The following is a 14,903-nucleotide window of genomic DNA, read 5'->3' as shown; positions in this document are numbered from 1 at the left end:
AATAATAATTAAATCATGAAGTGAGGTGTGTGGTGTTGTCTGTAGTAAAAGAGCAATAAAATAATAATAATAATAACAGGGATAAGAAGTGAGCTTATTGTGTATACCTTAGCTGGCCACACGTGTTATGGCTGAAACTGCAGTTAATCATGTTTTTTAGACATTGTTCTAAAAATGTCAAAAGATGACTTCTTCATTTATATGACTCGTGAGGATATTTGAGGTCTTGAGGGTTTAGGATGAACGCATTCAGTCAGCAACTACAGTAGCTCCCCGTGGTGACCTAAATAGCTTCATTCATGAAGACACTGATACGTGTGGAAGAATGTGAATTTGCAGAACTACCTCCCTGTCAGTGAAGGGAATGCATATATAGTTACATTTTTAGCCACTTTGTTACATTTTTTATTCAGATATTATTCGCATGCGCTCGTGATGATTACTTGATCCGATCTGTTAGTTTCTTTCCAAGCCGACCCCACGTTCAGAAGCCATATGATTATAGAGAATCCAATCTGGTTGATCAATTTAATCACTTTTGAGTACATAAGGGTCTTACTTTATAATAAAAAATTTCCCTTCGCAGTGTTCAGGATGAATGTAACATAAAAGCCGGTACACTAGTGGAATAGGCCTGCTATATAATTAGGGTGTTGAAATATTGAATTTTCAGATATGTTGTTTTCTAATCTTCTGCTGATGTATATCAAAGGCACCCTTTGGCTTCACGAGTAAAGGTACCCTTTCTATTATTTATTGCACTTTATAACTGAGGCCATTGTACTGAGTGCAAACGAAGCCTTTCGTGGAGCATAGTGTTGTGTTTTCTTGAGAAAAGGTTTCCATGAGAGCCACTGAATAAACCCAAAAATAAAGGAAATTTACAAACAACAAAAAACAAATACAGATTCAGCTGGATATAATCATCATGCTTCTCTTGCAACACTGTAGGGAAAAAGCTGCACAGTTGCTATGGAACCCTCTGTTGCTAGGCAATGGGTTTATTATCAGAGGTTTTTTTTTTTTTATATAAGAGGCGGTGTTTTCTTTGCCATCTAGCATATTTGTTTTTTTGAAGGCTCTTCGGCTGACAGGTTATGTGGAATAATGCTTTCTTTAAATCATATGCTTTAATGAACCAGCTTTTGGATGCCGATGATCAGAAGTGAATATCCAAACAATCTGCCTATTAATAAATATGAATTATATATTTGATCAGAAAGCATAGAGAAAGTCAATCGTGTATCTTCTTTCTTTCTCTGAAATTTATGCTGCTTTATTTAAAACATCCAAATTATAAGCACAAATATGGATGGAATACTTTCATGTTGCCCTCTTGTGGTTGCATCCAGATATCAGATCAAGGTTTACATTAGTATAGATTTTTTTTTTTATACTAAAGAAAATACAACAGGAGCAAAGGACCTAATCGGGGAAGCCTGACTGTCTCTTATCTCTCCTGCCTCAGTTTGTGTTTCGAGCACAGCAAAGACCTGTTGTGCTATTAATTGTACTATACATGGAAAGTGACACTTGTGAGCTCTGATTATGATAAACACCTGTAAAGGAAATTATACTGCAATTATACTTTGTTGTTGATTATCCACATGGTGCTAACACATTAAAGGAAATGCCCATATTTTATATATATATATTAAATGAACAAAAGAAGAGTAATTAAATATTTAAAGCATATGTAGTGTACAATAGGAGCTTTGGATGTTATGAACAGTTCATGATGGAGGGAACTGGTAATTTTTTTCTATTTCATCAAATAACCAGACTAATATTGTTTGAGGGACCATATTTAGTCTGAAATGTGACAAACCATTGCAGTTTTCTTTACAGTCTGGCTATAATAAGCTTTTTTTTTTTTTTTTTTTTTTTTAATTGCTTTATTTTCTTTATAACAAATGATGACTGTTTACACAGAATCAGGTTAGGATTATCAACTCAGATTAGAAAGAAAAACACGATTAGCACTTAAAAGATCAGTTACGAAGACATGTATGCACTGCCCTCAGTTGAAATCAGGATATGCTGCTCTCCAGCAGTGAGCCTACACTGTTTTGATTTGAACTGCCATTACCATGGAAAACATTAAGTGGGGCGGCTTCACTGCCCACTGTATCGGTTGAGCTCGTTTGCCCTGAGGCAAGATAAGGCTGTCAGACTGGAAGCTAAATGTGGCAACACATTGTTCAGAGGACAGCATACATAGATAATAAGCAAAGGAGGGGACACAAGGGCTCAAAAGAGAAAACAACTGTCATCGAGGAGTGAAATCAAATGGTGTCATTTTCTATTTTTTAACCATTTAGAAGACCCCAACATATTAATCATCCATGATAATAAAGACTTCAGCTACTGGCAAGAAAATAAATACATTTATATCTAATTCCTTTAAAGCAGTAGTTCTCAAACTGTGGGATGGGGCCCACTGGTGTAGAGCCACTGTGGGAGCGGGGAAAAATATGGAGTATATGAAAATCATTGATTGATTTGTGTGGGTAAAAACAAAGAAGAGTTTACTGATCGTGCAGATCTTTATTTAAGTAAAACTCAACTTGCGGAAGTTGAAGATCACATCGTCAATATTTATTTTAAAATAAATATTTAAGTGATAATGATTTGTGGATCATGTCATCATAGCCAAAATCTAAAACATACCCTGCTTTATTGTCTATTTCACGCTAAAGGGAACCACCATTTACAAAATGACCATTGGTTATGTTAACTACAACTTGAAACTAGCAAACGACATCAGAGGATAAAGTTTACTGATGTCAGCAATAGATTATAGGATTATTTCTTATAGACTGCTATACAGTCGAGTTGCCCCCTGCTGGCCATATTGCATCAGATTAAGGCGAAAAGGCAGCAGCCATCTTTTATTTGCAGGCTATGGCTGTTCTGGAGACTCCAAAAACACACTGACCATATAAATTCAACCAAAAAATGTCACATAGAGAGTGACATGGCTGGCTGGACTATATTTGGTCATTTAGATTTTCAGAATAAGATTTTAAATAAGAAAAAACATATTAGTATATAATAACGATGCACTGCTACAGAGAACCCAAAAGAAGGAGGACTACATTTAATCATATTTAACACACTGACTACTGCTACCTCCACCTGTTACTGAGAAACACTAAAATCAAAATGCTTTGATTAATTAATTTGGTTAATTGTTGGTTCTTTACCACCGACTGCTACTAGCCCTCTGCACAGTCGATCCATGTAGCACACATGCACAGGAAAATATTCAAGCTGTTAGAGCATGTGGTCATTACACTGCCATGCTAGTGGACATCAAAAACCCCACAGGGTGACTTTAATTTAGCAAAATTTCAGTAAATCTGTTCAGTTCTCTGAGTGATGTTCCTGTGCCCAGTTTTACAGGGACCCACATGAGGAGAAACCGGCAGGCACCGAAAGATCAGCTCATATTGTTTCTGTTTCGGTTCCATTTTAATGCACCTCTTCTATGTCCAGGCCATCATCAGACATATGCTACAAGCTGTTCCTACTGCGACGGTGGCCAGCAGGCTGACACATTCAGCGGCTTCTTGAAAAAGTTACTGCGACACACGAGTTCACTAATTGTTCGCAGGCAATATGGCTTGCCTCGGGAGATTATGATGCCTTCCTCTTCTTTTTTATAGATTCCAACTTTTGATAAACTATCAAACAGGCAGACCAAAAGATGACTGTAGGTAGAAAGTGTGTGCGTAGCTACTGCTGTGTGTGTGTGTTTTTTTTTTTAAAAATTAACATCAAAAAGCTTATTTAAACATCTAATGGTGTTTATTCTTGTTCCAACTTGTGAAGTGCAGGCAACAGTTTTATTTCAAGAAAGCTGTGGTGGCAAAGTGAGTGCTTCTGTTTCTGTAAAGCAGGGTCAACATATGAGAGCGAGAGACAGAGAGACAGAGAGGTGAGATTTGGTGCTTGCTGTTTTCATCTAGCGAACGAATGTACTTTGACATCTCTGGGGAAAACAGTTCCTGGTTGCTTTCACAAAGTGTGATGGAAAATGGCCCTTCACCCCCTTCCATCATCCCCCTGTTTTTTTAAGGAAAAGATGGGTCGGGAAATATGACAAAGCTTTGGGGTATTTAGTGTAGTGGGACATGCCAAGGAAGAAGAAGAAGAACAGCAGCGTATAAGAGAGAACATACACGGGTCTTTCAGTCAAGCCCTTTGCAAGTTTATATTTTAGCATTAATTTGAAGAGAAAGCTGATGGTTAGCTGGTGTTTTCAGGAAGAGAAATTGGTAATCTATGAGCACACAGAGCAGGCTAAATCCCCAGAATAGTAGCAGATTTTGAGATTAATTCATTCTAGCATAGTTTTAAGACTGTTTATGGTGTTTGTTTGTTTGTTTTTATCATTTGGTTCTACTGGTTCTGTAAAATGGCTCTTAATTCTCTAATGCCATAGAGTAATGCAGTGAGGCTTTGGGGGTTATATCATGACCCTTAAGATTATATCAGGATAGTCCACAGATAGTAAGATAGTTCTGATTTTACAATCCAGCTATTATGACCACTTAATGTATGTAGTAATATCACCTAACACAGCCACCACAGGTTTTTTCTCAAAAGTTTTACCCATGCATGTATGTAGGCTGCACAACAGTAGCTTACATAGATCATACTTTAAGCAGACTGATGCACCGAAATGTGTAAAATAAGTGTGGTTAAGGAGGAATGAAGTGCAAAATGATTTACTGGGAATGGTTTTGATGTAGACAGAGACTCAACAATTCAAGATGGGTCCGATCCTTGCAGAGCGCCCTGCAGGTGGCCGTCTGAACCTTCCCGAGCACGTAAACTACCATTTCTTAAACCATTTGTTTCAACGGTCTTCCCGATCATATCACTTTATATCTACTTTTTACTTGTTCCGGAGTGCTGGAGTACAATTAAATGTTTTAACGGGATACACAATTAAATATTTAATAAAGGAAGTGAATACTGCACCAATATGAAAAGAGAAACACGGACAATCATCAGTGCCAGCGGGAGTGTTATTTAGTATAATTCATGAAGTTTTTTCAGAACAAACAGTTTAAATAAGTCAGTTAGTCAACAAAACAAATTCTAGTAGAAATGTTTGTTCCTAGTCATATGTGATCACGCTGGTCAAATTTCATAAATTAGACTGTACTGTACACTTCGGTCCCTGCTGTAAGTCATTGAAGTGAGACATATAGTTTGTGGGTCAATGTTTGCATCACAGAAACACACACCATAGTTATTGAGAGCAGACTGACAGCCTAGATTGAACTCTATTTTTAGCCATAACCAGAAGCGTAGTCATATGGACTCTTTATGCATCTAGACTCCTTATGGTGAGAGTATTTGGGCAGATCTGGGTTATATCAGTGATTTTTATATATTTTAAAAAATCCTCACGGCCTCTGAACTGTGCAAGATTCCAACCTTTAACATCACCATGACTCTTCTCATCTAAAGCAGCTTTTAAGATTTTTTTCTTTATATTCTTTTTAATTTTCAGAGCGTTATATTTTTAGAGGATTCAGAGGTGAAGTCTTAGATCTGTTTTGGGCAAAGAGACTAAAATCTGTCTATGTGAACTTGTGCAGTATAACCATCAGCTGTATGTCACTCAATCCTTTGTGAGTCACGGTGACCTATAACCATATATATTCCTAAAATATATTCCAAAAAATAGTTATTGGTTGTGTGTCCTGCTTGATGCTTCGGTGCTGCTTAAAATATATTTCTTCTCTTTCAGTACCTATTGCTAACAGCTGATCGTATGGAATCTCACTGTGTAGGAAATAATGGCTTGGTGAGCTTTTAAAAAGAGAAAATCTGAAGGAAAAAAATCTGCATAACAAACTTGTTGACGCTTCTGATCAGATTCCTATAAAAATGGTTATAATTACAGTATGTCTTTATCCCTTTCTGTTCAACCAGTTCCTGAAAAGGATAAAGATATAAAGGGGCTGCAATTCACACAGCAGCATCGCACTAATAACATAGATATTGATTCACTTTAGTAAGAAGCCATAAGTCGGATGCCCGTTGAGTATGATGGTATAGTTGATCGTATATGCAGAGTTGGCTTTTTTTCTTGTGGTTATGATTTCTTTGCAAATGCCACTTCTGCTACAGTATATAACCGTGGAACATCATCTGAATTCCCTGATTCAGCTCTGCCACATGAACCAATCACTGATCTGTTATTGCTGTTTCTGTTTTCTGTGTCAGCAAATTACGTTTTGTGGCCTGATCAAGCAAAGTAAAGGTGACATAGTTTGGAGAGGAGGGGCTGGAAAGGCTGTATGTATAGAAAGAGACAGAATTTGTAATAAGAGAACCCGTGACGATGGATCTGTTCACTCCGAAAGGAAGAAACACAAGCACAGCCCTTATTGCAGTTATGCATCTACATTTTTTTTTAGTGTTACAGTGTGTCTTCCTGTATCTGAGACAATGTCTTATGTGTGTTAATGATTGTGTGCACAGTCACGTAGAGTACATAGTGTTGAAGTCACTGGCTGTTGGTTACAGCAACTGTGGTTATATGTGCACTGTGAATGCGTAAACCTCGTAAACCTAAAGTTGTGTGAAGTGGAAATGGTCATTACATTTGTAAGGGAGTCAGCTGTAACATGTACTGTATTCATGCAAATGAGGCGTGGTTTGCCCTTGTTCTTTTACATAAACTGCCAGCCTAGAAACAAGTATGGACGAGTGCGTGGTTTCATAAACTTCTTAAAGGGGCTCATCTTTACATTGGGTTTTGCACTCACTGGCGATTGCACATTAAACGCAGTAACCTATGTGTTTGAGCTGTAGTTTATTTTTCATCAATTGAAAACTTGCAAATGAAGCTAATCTTCAGTGGGATTTTTGTCTTTTTTGCTGGGAATATTTAGGCTGTTATAAGGTTTAGGCTGAATAAGGGTGCAGCGCATTGCCAGGAGAAGATGGCTGCTCTCTTATGCAAAAGTATAATACAGTATAGATTTAGCCTGTATACAAAATCTGATGCGACCGGGTGCATGCTACTGAATTTAAGAACTAAAGAGAAAGAAAATCAAAGCAGATCAGTTCTGTTTGTACCGCTTTTGGTGACGTCAAGTTTTCCTTTTTCCTCAGGTCCTCCAGTTGTCGTGGGAATGAGCATCAACATAGCGAGCATTGACTCCATCTCAGAAGTAAACATGGTAAGTTTAAATCTCTTGGGTCTTAAATATTTTTTTCTTAACAGTGCCCCATATTGAGGGCTTCACACTAGGAACCCTCAACCTTGCAAGCAAAGAGGAGCTTCATGCTAAACCATTCAAATCCCAGAACAACTCCTTGCTAGTGAATCTGCAAAGACAGGATCTCTCGCTGGCTTTCCAGCTACAAACACTGCTACAGTTCAGTTGGACTGAACGGGCACACAGGTTGTGGGTATCGGTGACGTTGGACCAGCGTTTCATACTGGAGGTTCTTTTCTATTTCCTTTTTTTTTTTTTTGTCTTGAACTCCTCACACTGGTTTGCAGATAGTACAGGACATATTTGTTTGCTCTGACAGAGACAGTCAGAGAGGCATGCTGAGCACTGAATAAGGCAATATGGCTGATGTCTGACAAATGACGTCAGTCTGTCTCTTAGCATTCTTTTTATTTCACTCAGTGTGATGTAGCCTCCCACATGGTGTGGCAGCTCTTTATTATTATTATTATTATTTGCTGTATGACTTTCTTTGTCTTCAGGAGTGATCAAATGATTTTATAAAAATTCAAAGCTACAGCAGATTTAGTTTTTTTTATATGATCTGAGTGACTATCAGTCACTCAGATTGCCTAATAAATTCTCAGTAACAACAGATGTTGACTGAAGTATTAAAAATTGATGTTCTAAATAAAAAAAAAATATGTATATGAAATGTCAGTGTTTCAACTGGTTGATGTGTTTGCAGAAAATATTGCCCGGGTTGTTTTTAAAACTACATTAGAGTGCCTTTCCTCAAATTTGCATCTGAAATTGCTCGTTATTAATGACAAATGTCACTGAAAGGGGTGATTGAGTTGTTTATCAGTAGTATGGTTTAGTTCTCATTACGAGCCCCGCGGCCATTCATTTGTTCACAGGTGAGACATTTTCTGTGGAAAAATATTATATCATTAATCATAAATCAGAAGCGGAGGGATACTCGATCTCTTAATAGGCATCATGCTCAAATGCGGTGTGTGGTTGCACTCGTTATTTAACTGTAATAATCTGAGATGTATTGGAAGAATGTTTTTGCACTTTGTAGGTTTTACATTAAGCCACTGTACTCGTGTTTCTCCCGACACCACAAACGGCACACCACTTCAGCTACAGGGGATACATTAGCTGCAAGACGATATTTCTTCACCTCCGTGCATTTCCAGTTCCTAATCCTTTTTTATCAAGCTTCTCCTTAACACAATCAGAAACATTAGACAGTTTTTCCTGATCTGAGATTCACTTATGCGTCTTTTAGTTTCCTCTGGAGCAATATGAGTTTCCTATTTCTCTCTACTTACTTTGAGTAAGCGCCACCTTTTTCTTGTTCTCTACTGATTGCACTTAACTTTTTGAGTAGCGGTTAATCCAGAACAGGTGTTTACTTTCATTCACCCTGAGTACAGTTGAGTAGTTTTGATGGTTTCTTTCTTTTTTGCCTGTGGTTTATGTCGGTTTGTCTGTGTTTTTTTTCCCAGGACTACACCATCACAATGTATTTCCAGCAGAGCTGGCGAGATAAACGTTTGGCCTATGGCGAGTTGAACCTAAACCTAACTCTGGACAACCGTGTAGCAGACCAGCTTTGGCTTCCTGACACCTACTTCCTTAATGACAAGAAGTCCTTTCTTCATGGTGTGACAGTAAAAAACCGCATGATCCGACTGCACCCTGATGGCACCGTCCTATATGGATTGAGGTAAGAGCACCAAAAATGCTACACTCTATATGGCTAATAGATTATTTTTGTTCTACTAAATCCTGCTGACCTATGTGGACTGCAATTTTGTAGCAAATAAAGTGTATAAGTATTTAAAAGGAACTCGCACAGTTTCTTCCTTCAGCTTAACTAAATGTGGTAAATCCACACACAATAAAGTAAATTCAAGTAGTTCTGCTGCTACAGACTTCCCTATAAGACATTATAGAGAATAAATATGTTTTTGCTTGTAGCTACATTACCTTATGTTTATTTTTAAAAAGGTTTTTCATGATACCGGTAAATGTTGAAAATTAATAAAGGAATAACTGAATAAAAGAAGGATAGGAAGAAGCGGATAAAAGCTAATAACCAACCAACATCTGGTTGTCTGCTGGACTGCACTTTCTAGTGTTGTGGCATCGCTTCTGTCTTTGTTCCTCAGTGTTTACTGTTCAAGTGTTTTTTTACCTTCACATTATAATAGCGATGCAGTGACACCAAGAGTGCAGTTGGTTTCAGGGTTGAACACTATTGGTACAGTCACATTAGGAAAAACAGTGGTTGGTGACCCCAGCACGACCAAAATTACTGAGACTGCATGAAATGAGCTTGTGATCTTTTTGAATGGTTGCTTCAAAGACGGAGACCTGGTCTACGACCACTTATAGTCATATGCTATTCAAAGCAACTTTGGTGCGCTGAGATGGTGCTAAAACGGCAATGAGATGAAATGAGTCTACTATCAGTTTGTGATTGAATGGGGTCAAGATGGCAGTTACGTGCAATCTGTGATAATCTACACAGAAATTGACATTAAACAGGAATTCACAATAACTACTTATATTCAGAGTCCAGCCTGAACCACAGATCTGAAACAGAAATTCAGAAGTTCCTCCACAAATAGTGATGTAGTTATACTCAGCAACCTTGCTTTTGTATAGGAATATAACTAGAATACAACTAGTTGGCCACCAGCTGAGCTGAGTCTCCTGTGGCAAAGAGATGAGTCACAAATAAGTTGCTCATATTGATTGCAATGTGTTGGCAGCCTGTCTGGTTTATAAATTAGACAAGCTGTGTGCAAACCTTCATCAGTGTGTCTAAGAGTGACTGCAGTCAGTCTGAGTTGGACTACAACTGTTTGGAGGCAAGTTGCCTCCCACCTAGTGACCTGTGAAATTGCCTTGCAGTGGTTGGTCACCACAACTACTTGCAATTGGCTGCCAAATGGAAAAAGAAAAAAAATCAATGCATCCATACATACGGCTCTTAGATAATCTGAACAACATATTTACTGTCTGGCATTTGCTCCGATAAAGCCCGGGAATATTTTGCTAATCTCAGACCACATTTTGAGCCATCCGGTCCTGTGTCAGGATGAGTTATGACAGATTTATTTTTGGTAACAACAAACTGGTTTTAAAGTTTTATTTTTAAAGTTAATGGTCTGCAAAGTTCTAAGCTTGACCTAAAACAATCACAGTGTTGTGGAGGGAGTGAGGGATACATTAAAGCTAAGGTTCATTGACCCAGAAAGGCTAAAAAAAGGTTTAAAATGCTCACCACCTCAATGTCCCAGATCACTGTGACAAACCAGACAATTCAGTCAACAGCAAATGTGCACAGAGGGACCCATCTAAAATCCCCTGGGCACTACTTAAAGTAAGGTTTGCGGAACTCACAATGGATTGCTGCTTTTCTTAACACAAGTTATTAAAATAAAGTAGTTTGATGGAGGCAAAGAAGCTTGGGAATGTGTTTTGTTCTGGGAATAAAGGAAAATGTCAATGACAGGGTTTACATCATATGAAGTAATGAATTATTAATGCAGTAATCAGTATTCAGAAACTCTGAATTACCAAATTGGCACTGACACAAAAGGAGATGTGATGGCAAAAGTTTTTTTTCCTTTTTTCCTTTTATGACTCTTCACAGGACTATTATCACTTCAACAAAAATGCAGCCTCACTGATGCAGAGGTGGCAAATAAATATCTGTGAGATGGTTTCATCTGTAGCTGTTGTGACAATTGCACACAGGCATGCCAAGCTAATTTTAGCTTCTGACCAGACAAGTACAATCTGTACTTGTATTTCTGTTCTCCAAGTCTGGAATAGGATGAATATATTATCATTAAAAAGGGGTGTGTCTCTGTACAGGCAACTCAGATCATCTTCTCTCACATGACTGCTGCCGCTGTTTGATGGGGAGCATCGTACATCCAACAAGCAGCCAGTGATAACATTATTATTAAGGACTAGAACGGGACTTGGACAGTACATCCTTCACAAAAGGCCAATACACCATTTTGTAATTTTAAAGAAAAAAAAACTATTTAAAATGTAACAGGTTCTCCCTTTGCACTCCATTTAGTTTCATTACGGTGCTAATCAAGCAAACATACACATAGCGCTGACAAAATACCATAAACCAAGTGAAAACTCTGGCTTTATTAGTTTAAAAAACAACCAAAAAAGCAAAAAGAAAATCAAAAACTTTGTACTGTGGCCAATTTAAGCAGGTGGAGACTCATGCCAAAATGGTACCAAATTACACCGCACCACCTGATATGAATAAACATTCCCAGCTGCTCCACTCAGCGCAGCTCAACACATGCAGGTTCCTCTGCGCCTGGAGAAAGAGGCGCCAGGGTAGTAAAATGGACCTGTGCCAGAAGAAAATTGCATTACACCTGCATTTGCACCTCGGCCGGCTTTTTACATGCGTGACATGTAAAGCTAAACCCGCTCCTGGGGTTGTTAACATCAGCTAATTCTTCATCTGTAGACATACAGTTCGCTGTTGTCTGCTGTAAGCTGTGTCGTAGTTGCTCTAAATGAATTTTTCTTACTTTTCTTTTTTCAGCAGTGTACCATAATTAGGAAAAGTGCTTAATCTTCATGCAGTGGTGATTCTAGGACCTTTCCAAGCTTCCCATAAGCATTTAATGAAATTGCTTTCTTGAATTGTTCATCTTTGCCCAGGGGTTGTGAGGACAGCCAGAACAGACAATCCGAAAATGCAAAAAAAAAAAAAGTTTGTATCCTCAGTTCAATTCATGTGATTGTTGTGGCTCCCAAGTCTGATTCCTTGAGGTTTTTGGTGTCTTAAATGCATTTACTTGTAAAGACCCCTTTGTTTGAATCTATCCCGTATTGCTGCTGAGCACTATAGAATACAAACTGTGGACAATCACATTACACACACTACTGCACCTTGTGCCGTGCTCTACCCACTCACTGTGAAATGTGCTAGCACTGGTGTTTGTTTGTTTTTGTAATTTACTTTGATCCCTACAACTTACTGTGAATTTAATCTAACTTGCGCTCATCAACTACTTCTATTTTTATAATCATTTTAAGTACGAGTTTAAAAAAAAAAGTTTAAAAGGCTCTCTCTGCTTCACAGCCGCACCGTCCTTTTTTTTTTAACCCACTGATGTGGCACCGAGTGTTGAATGGTGAGCGATTCTTTGTACCTGCAGCCTTTTGTTCTGCCAGATTACCAGTCAGATTGCACCGACTTTTTTGGCAGCGTTAGTTTTCACAGAAATTTTCTCGTGATCAAAGAAAAAAAGGATATTTTAAAAGATGTTATATTTAGAGGTACAACTCAAAGACTGCTATGTTGTGGACTACACTCTAATTTACCTTTGTAAAGTAAAAGTTAATAATTATCCTTAATTCTAAATTTTCCATATTGTAATAAATTGATTTCAGTTAAGAGTTGCAGATGGTGCAATGATCAACACTGCAGGGGAACAAGAATGGTTCAGATCACAGCCCGTTCCCTCTGATGTGACAGTCTCACTGTACTTGAGCATACTTTCAAAGTACTTGTAAATCTTTTTTTTTGGTACTTCAAAAACAGCAGTACATTTCAGTGGGATGTACAGCACTTTTAGCTTCTCTGCTTTTATTTGATAGATTTAACTATAACTTGTTTTAGGGTAAGCCCGTAACAAGCTTACGCACTGTTCAGCTAATGGTTGATAGACAGTGTAACTTTTGACCCTTTCAGCAGTTTAACACTGATTTTTTTTTTTTTTTCATTTCAATTAATGCTCAAAGATCAAATTAGTTTCACACACACACATACAGACACACATATGGTTAACAGATGTTACATAAATTAATCATCACAAATATCTTTACTATTGATGCATTTTGCGGTTTTGAAAACATTTGAGTTCAGGATAAAGGATGAGTACCATGCCTGCCCACAGTTTATTTCCAAGGAGCCAAAGATGGAGGAACGATGCAAATGCAAGTACAAAGAAAACAAACAAAGAAATTCCATCATCACAGCATTTTGCTCTTTATTAGGTTATTCTGTAGCTAGATTTTAACCTTTTGCTTTATTATGTAGAGTGTGGGGTGGGTCTGATGCATGGGAGCGTTTACGTGCTGCAAACAAAGTCATTTTGAACATCAATAAAAGCAGTGGGATTCAGTAGAAAGTGTCGAGCAGGTTTTTCTAACTTGCCAATGGGTTCAGAGGCTGAATCATCATTAGCAAGCCAACAAGCCAATATGAGCACGGAGGGCTTTGTTGAGCTAAGCTCTTGCCAGATTGTGTTCGCTCTCTCCCTGTTTCTGTAAATCTGCTCTCTCATCTTCCTCTATTTATTAAGCCAAGCATTGTGATACTATAGTGATCTCCTTCAGTAAGCAAACCACACAGAGATGGATATAGGAGTAGACTGTGTAGGCGTCACAACTTTTGCTCAGATTTCTGAAAGCCTCCCAGTCTGTAGTGCCGAGCCGCTGGGATCCACCTCCAGATTGCTTTTAGTTGTGGTGTTATGTTGGCATGATGCTTGAAATGAGTGGAATGAACCTTATTATTTATTATTTTTATTTGACTGCCTCAGGTGCTAGGCGTACTAGCCAGCTCTTTGTTTTGTTCATGAATCGTTTTTGCAAAGCAATGACTTAAAAGTAGCTGCAGTTCCAACAGCACTTGGCCACAAAGGTTTCTTCAGCAGTAAGATGCCTTAATTATAATGGCCAGCCCATTGAGATGGGTTCCCTCCTGACATCTCGCTACCGTCCTTCACCCCCAAAGACAACTAATATTGCATATAAACTGAAAATCCAAAGCGTACAGAAAGCTGAGTGTCAGACTGCATTGCCTGCGCAGGTCTGAGGCTGCTGACCATCTCTTGTGGGACTGCAAGTTGCTGACCTACATCTGCTGACATTTCCAAATCCCAGCTCCTCGCTGTGAGCCATCCCAGCTCGTGCCTACTCAATGATGATTCTCTCCTGACTTGTTAACTGTCACATATAAAGTCAATTTCAGTTCTTGTGGGCTTCTCTTCTTTTTTGCCGAGGGGTAAAGATTTCATTTCTGTCCATTACTCGGAGCTGCTGTTTCTGCAGCTGCCTGGATTTCACTGCTCAATTGTGCTGCTGTACCAGGGGTATTGTCTTTTAAGAATAGTAACAGTGCCTTGACAGGATTTGTCTTCCTGTTTATGATCACAGAGGACCCTTGGCCTTATTTTTCTCTGTTTTTCATCTCCTGTAAACTTGGAACTGTATGTTTTGGTGAGGTGTTTGCTATACTGTCATTAAAAAATATATACAACGACTAAATAATTAGAATTTCATCCTAATTAATTTTAATTAAGAGATTTAACTGTAATAAATGTAAATTGTTCAATCGCTCATTTGATCAATATAAAATACACACCACAGTGTTTAATGTGATTCCATAAAACTACAGATATGAAGATAAAGAATCTGCAGGCAGGATTTTCGGTGATGGAAGCTGGCTGCTTTCTCTTTGTTGGATGCTATTAGTTCAAATTCTGTTGACCAGTTAAGTTTGCTGAAGTGCAATCTGAGAACCAAGACAGCACAGAAAAACTTGGCTAGTACATAGAATATCTATAACAGAAGCCCCCAAAGATTGCCTCTGAAAATGTATTTTTCTGGTGTTTTTTTGTTCTT

At 38.2% G+C, this 14,903-nt stretch overlaps 1 protein-coding gene across 1 annotated transcript in view; it reads left to right on the top strand.

Moving 5' to 3' along the window:
- gabrb4 (gamma-aminobutyric acid type A receptor subunit beta4) overlaps window positions 1–14,903 on the top strand; it is a 52,985-nt gene that overhangs the window by 24,082 nt on the left and 14,000 nt on the right. Inside the window, exons 3-4 of the mRNA XM_030746654.1 lie at window positions 7,141–7,208; window positions 8,723–8,943. Of these exons, the coding sequence (XP_030602514.1) occupies window positions 7,141–7,208; window positions 8,723–8,943 (289 nt within the window). The remainder of the gene's footprint in view (window positions 1–7,140; window positions 7,209–8,722; window positions 8,944–14,903) is intronic.

The sequence above is a fragment of the Archocentrus centrarchus genome, chromosome 14, assembly GCF_007364275.1.
Source record: "Archocentrus centrarchus isolate MPI-CPG fArcCen1 chromosome 14, fArcCen1, whole genome shotgun sequence".
Classification (NCBI taxonomy): Eukaryota; Metazoa; Chordata; class Actinopteri; order Cichliformes; family Cichlidae; genus Archocentrus; species Archocentrus centrarchus.
The sequence above is the reverse complement of the archived record's forward strand: the minus strand, read 5'-3'. Positions and strand labels throughout refer to the sequence as shown.